Raw genomic sequence first — 10,242 nt, forward strand, 5'->3', positions numbered from 1 at the left:
TCATATGTAGTGTTTCTTGGTAGTATGTATCCTCACATGTCTTCTTAAGGATGAGGAACAACTGAAGGCCTTCCCACACTGCTTACATTCATATGGTTTCTCTCCAGTGTGCATTCTCATATGTATTGGTAAAGATGAGGGCCATTTGAAGACTTTACCACATTCCTTACATTTGTAAGGTTTCTCTGCAGTGTGTGTCCTCACGTGCTGTTGCAAAAGTTCAGGCCAGCTGAAGGCTTTCCCACATCGCTTGCATTCATAAAGCTTCTCAGCAGTGTGCCTCCTCATGTGCCTTTGTAACGAGATGTGGCAACTGAAAGCTTTCCCACAGAGCTTGCATTCATATGATTTGCCTCCAGGATGCATTCTCACGTGCTCTTGATAGCAAGCGGACAAACTGAAGGCTTTCCCACATTGCTTACATTCGTAGGGTTTCTCTTTAGTGTGTGTTCTCGTATGTTTTCGCAAGGATATGGGCCAGTTGAAAGTTTTTCCACACTGCCTGCACTCGTAAGGTTTCTCTCCAGTGTGCACTCTCATATGTCCTTGAAAGGATGAGGGGTGGCTGAATGCCTTACCACACTGGTTACATTCATAGGGTTTTTCTCCACCATGCGTCCTTTCATGCCTTCGAAATGACTGGGGATAAATGAAGGCTTTTCCACATTGCTTGCATTCATAGGGCTTCTCTCCAGTGTGAATCCTTTCATGGCTTTGAAAGGATTGGAGATAAATGAAGGCTTTCCCACACTGTTTACATTCATAGGGCTTCTCCCCCGTGTGTGTTATCATGTGCCTCCGAAAAGCCGAGGAATAACTGAAGGCTTCCCCACATTCCTTACATTTATGTGGTGTCTCCCCAGTGTGTGATATCATGTGTCTTCGAAAAGTTGAGGAATAACTGAAGGCTTTCCCACATTCCATACATTTATAGGGCTTCTCTCCAGTGTGTGTTATCCTGTGTCTTCGAAAAGTTGAGGAATAACTGAAAGCTTTCCCACATTCCTTACATTTATATGGCTTCTCTCCAGTATGCGTTCTCACATGACTAGTAAGACTTGAAAAATCAATGAAGGCTTTCCCACATTGCTGACATTCATAGCTTTTCTCCGCAGTATGAATCCTTATATGCCGGTTGAGGGAAGAAGTACGAGGAAAAGTTTTTCCACATAATTTACACACATAGGGTCTCTCTCCACTGTGGGTCCTCACATGCGTCCTTAGGTGTGAACGACAACTGTAGGCCTGCCCACATTCCTGACATTGATACGGTTTGTGTCCAGTGCAAACAGCGATGTGACTCTTGAGGAATGAATGATGCGTGAAGACTTTTCCATGTGTACTGCATTCATACCTTTTTACTCCATTAAGAGTTTTCTGGTACAGGTTAAGATTTGGAGTCTGACTGAAGCCTTCCCCACATTGATCATTACGTTCATGGAGTCTCTCCACCACGTGATTTCTGTTAAAAATGAGAAGTATGTTATCAGTGGTTTGATTAATAATGATTTATTAGTAAGTACAAGAATTATGTTTTCACCAATTTCAGTGGATGGATTTTCTCGACTTTTTTTTTTTAAATAAATTTATTTTATTTTATTTATTTATTTATTTATTTTTGGCTGCATTGGGTCTTCATTGCTGTGCGAGGGCTTTTCTCTAGTTGAGGTGAGCAGGGGCTACTCTTCGTTGCAGTGCGCAGGCTTCTCATTGCGGTGGCTTCTCTTGCTGCAGAGCACTGGCTTTAGGTGCACGGGCTTCAGTAGTTCTGGCACGCAGGCTCAGTAGTTGTGGCTCACAGGCTCTAGAGTGCAGGCTCAGTAGTTTTGGTGCACGGGCTTAGTTGCTCCACAGCATGTGGGATCTTCCCCAACCAGGGCTCAAACCCATGTCCCCTGCACTGGAAGGCAGATTCCCAACTGCTGTGCCACCAGGGAAGCCCTATCTGACTTCTTTTAAAGTGGAATGAACTCAATGCCACAGAAGGGGGTTCAACCACAACGATTACAAAAACAATGTTTCTTAAACATGGGCTCTTCTGTTGATTGTTTTCAGCTGTATCTATCACTCAACATCAATGTCACATTTAAGAAAAAAAATCATCATGAAAATCTCTATGAATAAACAAATTTGATCTAGGCTTACATGTGTTTTGTTTGTTTGCTTTTTAAACTTTATGACATACTAAGATTCTCTCCTGAAATACTGCTTTCTCTCCTGAGTGCAACTCACCTCAGATGTCTCCCTTGATGTATGTGCTGATCTTCAAGGCTGAGTTCTTCCCAAATTTTTCCTAAGATGGAGGCCAAGGAATCATTTCCAGTGAACTTTGATATTTTATGCTCCTTGGATATTTTATTCCCATAAATATCCTGCTGAGAAACTGACCCATTGGCCTTAAATTGAGTCTCATCCTCTGAAAGCAAAAAGGTAACAAATCTTACAAGAAAGGAGGTACCTGTTAGCCAAAAAGGACACGGAGGAGTTTAGCTATGTCAAGGCTTCATCAATAACAAGTATAAGGGGTCAAAATGGTAAGCACTTTAACAAACACAGTAAAATTCTCATATGGTTCAAAAACAGACCTCACTGGGCCCTCTAAGGCCCCATGAAATCTATATCCACCAATGATGCTAAGGGAGCTTTCTTTACAGAAAGAAAAACTCAGTTTAATACACAGATTCTCAGTCTCATGGGGAGAAACTATTAGATTCTAAGTCTATGATGGTTATGACCATGTCTGTCTTATTAGTTAACGTATTCCCTTTCCACAGTCCAATTCTTGGAACAGTGATGTGCCAGAAATGCTTGTCTCTAAATGACTAAGTGAAGGAATGATGTCATTCTTACCCACTGAGGCCAGGTTTCTGAAGTTTTCCAGCATCACATCTCTGTAGAGCTCCCTCTGAGCAGAATCCAGCAAAGCCCACTCCTCCAGAGTGAAGTCCACGGCCACATCCTCAAAGACCACCGAGTTCTGAAACACCCAAGATATGTGCAGGAGCATGGGTGAGACTCACAGCATTGAACAACTGGACTCAAGTCAAAGGAAGTTCAAATAAGATTCCATGGTCATCTACCATCTACTCTGTGATCCAGTCATCATCACACCTCCTACTTTATGTCCACAATCATAGATTATCCTCATAGATTTAACAGCACTAACACACTGAACTTATCTCTACACTTCTACTGTGACCATTCAAGTCTTATTCTTCTCCAACCAAAGGGTTTAGACCACATTGGAGAAATGAAAACAATGCTATACAAATGAAATAATATTTGCATTTTAAGACCCATCAATCCCTTGTGACACAAGTGACTTTAGGTCCTTCCTACTGTACATCCATAAGCACATGAAGCCCAAGGTCAGCCTGGATGAGGTTTAAGGAATACAAACACAATGAAGGACTGGGAACTTTTCCTTCTCTTTCCACCACAAAATATGAAAGGCCCATGGGCCTGTGGGAACCCAACTTGCTGCAAGGGCCTGCTAGCCATATTGTCTTTTTTCTTTTTTTTAACATCTTTATTGGAGTATAATCGCTTTACAGTGGTGTGTTAGTTTCTGCTGTATAACAAAGTGAATCGGCTATATGTATACATATATCCCCATATCTCCTCCCTCTTGCGTCTCCCTCCCACCCTCCCTAAACCACCCCTCTAGGTGGTCACAAAACACCGAGCTGATCTCCCTGTGCTATATGGTTGCTTCCCACTAGCTAGCTATTTTACATTTAGTAGTGTATATATGTCCATGCTACTCTCTCACTTCGTCCCAGCTTACCACTTCCCCCTCCCCGTGTACTCAAGTCTATTCTCTACATCTGCATCTTTATTTCTGTCCTGCTCTTAGGTTCTTCAGAACCTTTTTTTTTTAGTTTCCATATGTGTGTGTGTGTGTGTGTGTGTGTGTGTGTGGCAGCATATGGTATTTGTTTTTCTCTTTCTGACTTACTTCACTCTGTATGACAGACTCTAGATCCATCCAAGCCATACTGTCTTAACTCCAGGCCTTCAGGACAGTCCAACTGGCTGAATGAAATATTTCTTTTGAAGAAGTATTAATTTTAACATTTTTGTGTAATAGTTATCACCAGCTCAGTTTCTATTCTTTTCCTCTGTGTATTTTCATGAAAATAGGAAGTCAGAACTGCATATGTTCCCTACCCTCCTGAGCCAGTGCTGCTGCCCACCAGTTCTGAGTTCACACACACACACGTTACATGATGCCAAAACAGCTCTTCTACCAGACCCATAAAAGAGTACTCTTGCTGATCTTGAGGATAAGATTAAGAGCCCTACTTTGCAAAGGACTTTAACATCAAAAACATCTGATAGTGGGCTTCCCTAGTGGTGCACTGGTTGAGAATCCGCCTGCCAATGCAAGGGACACAGGTTCAAGCCCTGGTCTGGGAAGATCCCACGTGCCGTGGAGCAACTAAACCCGTAAGCCACAACTACTGAGCCTGCGTGCCTAGAGCCCACAAGCCACAACTACTGAGGCCCACGTGCCTAGAGCCCATGCTCCACAACAAAAGAAGCCACCACAATGAGAAGCCCGCGCACCCCAATGAAGAGTAGCCCCCGGTCGCCACAACTAGAGAAAAGCCCACGTGCAGCAACGAAGACCAAATGCAGACAAAAAGAAATTAATTAATTAATTTTAAAAAGAAAACATCTGACAGCAGATTTAGCCTTGAGTATAAAATACACAGAGGATTCAGCAGTGCTTTCCTACAAAGGAAACACTCCCTTGCCTCAAATTCCAGGAGACAGTGATTCCACACAAACCATCCTAGAGGCTGCACTCTCAATTTCTCTCACGTCCATGTCCCTCCCCTGGTGGGCACATGAGCGTGTCAGGCCAACCCCCTAAGCACAGGGACCACTGAGCTGCATGCCTCCCTTAAGCCATGGTTTTTTAAAAAGTTCATCAACCCACTCACATCCATGAGCGTGGGAGAGAAAACACTCTCATATAATAATCCTGATGCCAGTATTTAGTACATATGCAACGGAGTAGCAGCATAACAGGAATATCTCTACTATACAGGGAACAACAGGAGCTTCTGGAGCTTCTGGAGGTGAGATGCTCTCTGTACAGTTATCTGTAGTGTTTCCTCTACTTAGTGTGCAGGGAAGGAGTTGACATTGCAAACCTTAACTTTATCCTTGGCAGTGACTGCTAGCAAGGTTGGCCTTGGCCAGTGTGTGGGAACTTTAATTTCTGAAGGTTTCACATCACCCTAATTATTGCTCCCTGTCTCTGACTGTGCAGACAACACTGTTAGTGCTGAGCACCTGCTTTTCACCTGGGAGTCTGGGCTTTGGGTCCTTGTTGCGCAGAGGATGCTCACATGATCAGCTGTGAGCTGATAAAACCCCCCCGGTGAACGGAGTCCCCAATGAGCCTCCGGTAGATGGTATTTCACATGCTGTCACAGCTCATCGCTGGGGCTATCAGGTGTGTTATGTGCGACTCCACTGGGAAAGGACTCTTAAAAGCCTGCACCTGGTTTCCTTCAGATTTCTCCTCATGTGCCTTTTCCCTTTGCTGATTCTGCTGTGCTCTTTGGTTGTAACAAATCATAGTCATGACTCCAACAATATGCTGTCATGTGAGTCCTACCTGCAGGACCTAGGGGTGGTTTTGGGGACACCAGACACATTAGAACTGGGATTTGCTAGAGCAATCCTGATTCACTAAAATATGGCAAAAGCACTGTCTGGGAAGTGGGAGAGTGAAGGGGGAGGGAATGGCAAACCTTTGCAGCAGGGTAGCTATGGAGTCATCCAGGGTATGAAAGGGCAGCTGAGCTGTCTGGTGTGAGGCTAAAAGTTGATTGAGGTATGGGAATTCCCTGGCTGTCCAGTGGTTAGGACTCGGTGCTTTCACTGCTGGGGCCTGGGTTCCATCCCTGGTCGGGGAACTAAGATCCCACAAGCTATGCTGGGGCAAAAAAAATAAAAAGTTGACTGAGGTAAAAATAAGCAATCCAACTCCAGGAGGTCTGGCTCACTGGATATACCAGCTGCCTGTGGCCATGGAGGCCAAGTGAGAAGAAAATCAAAGTTCAGCACAGGTGAGACCTGTGATTTTTGCTCTCTCTTCCAGGCAGGAGAAAGGGCTGGCAAGTTCCCAAAAGTGAGCTTTGGATAGGCAAAAAATGTTAAAAGATTGTACTGGATCAGGAGAAAAGTTAAATCAGTTCCTAGAGCTGAAACAAAATTTTAGACAAACCAAAGGGGAGGGGACAGCCAGCCTTTCTTCAGCCTAGCTGCTGGGCCTCCTGGCCCACCCACATGTACCAGCCAGTATCTTCCCAGCTGTAACGCTATCCCTGTAAACGCTAAATACGTTTACAGAGAAAGGCTGAAATCCTAACCCCTGATACCTATAAATGTGACCTCACTTGGAAACAGGGTCTTTGCAAATGTAATCAAACTAAGATGAGGTCATTAGGATGGGCCCTAATCCAATGACTGGTGTCCATAGGAGACGGGGAAAATGCCATGTGAAGACAGAGCCACACAGAGAAGGCAGCAGAGGAAGAAGATGGACGCAGAGACTGGAATCATGCTGCCACAAGCAATGGAACGCCTGGGGATACAGAAGCTATAAGAGACAGGAAATGACCCCAGGACCCTAGAGAATTCTGAGGGAGCATGATCCTGCCAACACCTTCATTTCGGACTTCAGCCTCCAGAAATGTGAGAGAACACCCACATTGTGGTAATTTGTTATGGCAGCCCTCGGAAATGAACACAAGGTTTGACTGCAATGAGGGAAAAAAAGGGGGGGGGGATTTTTTTTTTTTCTTTACTTAAAATGGTTTTGTTTTGTGGCTACCGCACCTGCTTGGATGGTAAAAATGGATACAAATGGTATCTGCCTGCAATTTTATAAATGCTAGAGAGATCATCCCCATCAGTGCTAAGAAAAATGAGACACAGCTTCCTTGCTGTTTCCAACTGGTGCCTGGATTGGAATTGGAACCCTAAGTATCAGAAACAAGATTAGGTCTCCATAAATGATTTTTTTACTATGACTTTTACCCACTGGAGGTTCAAAAAGAGGTAAACAGGGACTTCCCTGGTGGTGCAGTGGTTAAGAATCTGCCTGCCAATGCAGGGGATACAGGTTCAAGCCCTGATCCAGGAAGATCCCACATGCCATGGAGCAACTAAGCCCATGTGCCACAACTACCGAGCCTGCACTCTAGAGCCCATGAGCCACAACTACTGAGCCCACACACCTAGAGCCTGTGCTCTGCTACAAGAGAAGCCACCACAATGAGAAGCCCGTGCACCACAATGAAGAGTAGCCCCCGCTCACTGCAACTAGAGAAAGCCCGCGTGAAGCGACAAATACCCAACACAGTCAAAATTAATAAATAAATTAATTAATTATTTTTAAAAAGAGGTAAACAAAATGAAAAGACAGGCAATCTTTAAGTAAAGATATACTTTTGGAACTTTACGTAGAAGTTTTCAGTTTGCTAAAAAGCTCTTTTGAAAACCTATTTCAGATGACCTTCAGAGGCTGATTGCCCAGCAGGGGCTTAGCTGGGACTCTAAGGCAGACAGGACAAGAAGGGCTTAGGACAGTCTCAATGCAGGGAGAAAGGTACCCAATCCTGTTGACTTTGCTTTATTCTTGCAGTCAGAAATCACAGCCATGCGCAGACTATACACCGAAGCCTGGGAGGCCTCCTAGTGAATCTCTGAACCTACGGTGGTCATGGGGACTGCTACAGACTGAAGGTTTGTGTCCCCCCAAAATTCACGTCAAAACCTAATCCCCAATGTGATGGTGTTTGGAGGTGGGCCTTTTGGAGGAGGCCAGGAATGGGATTTGTCCTTATAAAAAGGACCCCAGAGAGCTCCCTGGACCCTTCTGCTGTGTGAGGACACAGTGAGAAGACGGCCACCTACAAACCAGGAAGCAGACTCTCACCAGACACTGAATCTTCTGGTGCCTTGATCTTGGACTTCCAGCCTCCAGAACTGTGAGAAACAAAGGTCTGCTGTGTATAAGCCACCCAGCTTACAGGTGCCCCAGCTGACTAAGACAGGGACTCCCAACACACCTAGCTTGAAACCATCAAATATTTAACACTTTACAATATTAATTTTTTTCTTTTGTTTTTGATTTTGTGGGATTTTTTTCGTTCTTTTAAAAAAAATTTTTTTTGCTATATTACAATACTAATTTTTTAAATGTGCCATTGAGCACACATTATATGAGAAAGACAAATATAATAACTCTGTAAAGCAGACATGATTAAAACGAGTTCACAGCAGAGGAAATGCAGAACAGTGAATTAATAACATCATGCCAGCTTGGCACACTTGCCCTTCTTTCATACACACCTCACAGTTGTTTTGCTAGTGTGACTGTTACTTCCCACTGTGATGAGGAGATAAGCTAGCTTCTGCCGGGCGCTGTGGAGAGCAGCCAACAGAAACATCCTATTCCATCCTTACATCTCACACTGCTTCTCCTGCCAAAGCCCCGTGCCCATGCAAAAACGCTTTGTTTGAAGACCTGAACTCTGGCTCTTTCATTTAGTAAAATTTGTTTAGGTTACAGTACTTGCAGGCACTAGGGCTACAGCACTAACGAAACAAAAATTCTGAACCACATGGATCTTAAATTCTTTTGGAGGAAAGCAGTAAATAAGCAAATCAAATATAATTACTGAGGAAAATGTGGCAGAGCAAGGGGATTTGGAGGGGTATATATATATATATATATATATATATATATATAGAGAGAGAGAGAGAGAGAGAGAGAGAGAGAGAGAGGGAGAGGGACAGGGAGAGAGAGAGAGAGGGAGGGAGAGAGGGAGGGAGAGAGGGAGGGAGAGAGAGAGGGAGAGAGAGAGGGAGAGAGAGAGGGAGAGAGGGGCAGAGATTTTCACGTGTGTGTATATACATGTTGATATCAATACACATATATATGAATGAATGGCTGCAGGGCAGAGTAAGGGAGAACAGTAAAATAACCATTTGAGATAAGACTGCAAACTGGCACCTAAAAATCTAAAAAACAAATATATACATATATATACATACATAATTACATATAATTATATATATCTTCACATAATTCAACATACTCAACATATTGGTCATATTTGGAGAGTGGCAGAGGGCCTGCCACTGGGGTTCATTTCAAGTCTTTTAAGAAATCTTGTTCTACATTTAGGGCTGAGTTTCATTTAACAGAGGATTACTTTTTTTAAACATTTCTGTCAACTGTACGTTACGTCACATGCATTTTCCTGCACTGATGTTATATGATACAACAGAAAACTCTAAAATCAATTCACAGGATTTACCTGTAATCACCTTAGAGCTGCTGAAAGCCATTTTATAATATTCAACAGTCATACATAAAAAAACACTCCTACCAATGGGGAATAGATGGTAATGTGCACGACTGGATAAAGGAAAATGGACAAAGGAATATTCAAACGAGACCAAAGAACATATAAATGGTATGAAATTCACTGTCTTCTCCAAGACAATTAGGTACAAATGAAGTGTGGACAGATGACCTGACTCTCAGTCAACATTACATTAGCAATACAATCTGGAAAATGCACAAATGTGCAATGCCAGAAGACACTTGTCTTAATGCCTAACTCAACAGCTGCACATGTATGACACCAACAGAACACAAAGATAATCGTACAATAAGATTCTGAACAAGATCTCAGGATAAAAATTCAACATAAAAATAAATTTCATTACCTTTCTAATTAATAGCAACAGCAAGTTGGAAAGTTCACTTTAAAAAGATAACACATACATAAACAATTGGGATCTAATGAAACTTAAAAGCTTTGCACAGCAAAGGAACCCACAAACAAGATGAAAAGACAATCCTCAGAATGGGAGAAAATATTTGCAAACGAAGCAACGGACAAAGGATTAATCTCCAAAATATACGAACAGCTCATGCAGCTCAATATCAAAAAAACAAACATTGCAATCAAAAAATGGGCAGAGGGCTTCCCTGGTGGTGCAGTGGTTGAGAGTCCGCCTGCCGGTGCAGGGAACGTGGGTTCGTGCCCCGGTCTGGGAGGATCCCACATGCCGCGGAGCGGCTGGGCCCCTGAGCCATGGCCGCTGGGCCTGCGCATCTGGAGCCTGTGCTCCGCGGCGGAAGGGGCCACAGCAGTGAGAGGCCCGTGTACCAAAAAAAAAAAAAAAAAAAAAAGGAAAAAAACC

General features: G+C 43.5%; 1 protein-coding gene across 1 annotated transcript in view; it reads right to left on the minus strand.

The window, feature by feature from the left end:
• Window positions 1-10,242, minus strand: part of LOC103073418 (zinc finger protein 555-like) — a 19,326-nt gene continuing 9,084 nt past the window's right edge. Inside the window, exons 3-6 of the mRNA XM_007460721.1 lie at window positions 2,851-2,977; window positions 2,389-2,416; window positions 933-1,198; window positions 1-848 (exon numbers count right to left, since the gene is read on the minus strand). Coding sequence (XP_007460783.1) covers window positions 1-848; window positions 933-1,198; window positions 2,389-2,416; window positions 2,851-2,977 — 1,269 coding nt within the window. The remainder of the gene's footprint in view (window positions 849-932; window positions 1,199-2,388; window positions 2,417-2,850; window positions 2,978-10,242) is intronic.

This window comes from Lipotes vexillifer, unplaced genomic scaffold, assembly GCF_000442215.2.
Source record: "Lipotes vexillifer unplaced genomic scaffold, Lipotes_vexillifer_v1.1 scaffold1011, whole genome shotgun sequence".
NCBI classification, from domain to species: Eukaryota; Metazoa; Chordata; class Mammalia; order Artiodactyla; family Lipotidae; genus Lipotes; species Lipotes vexillifer.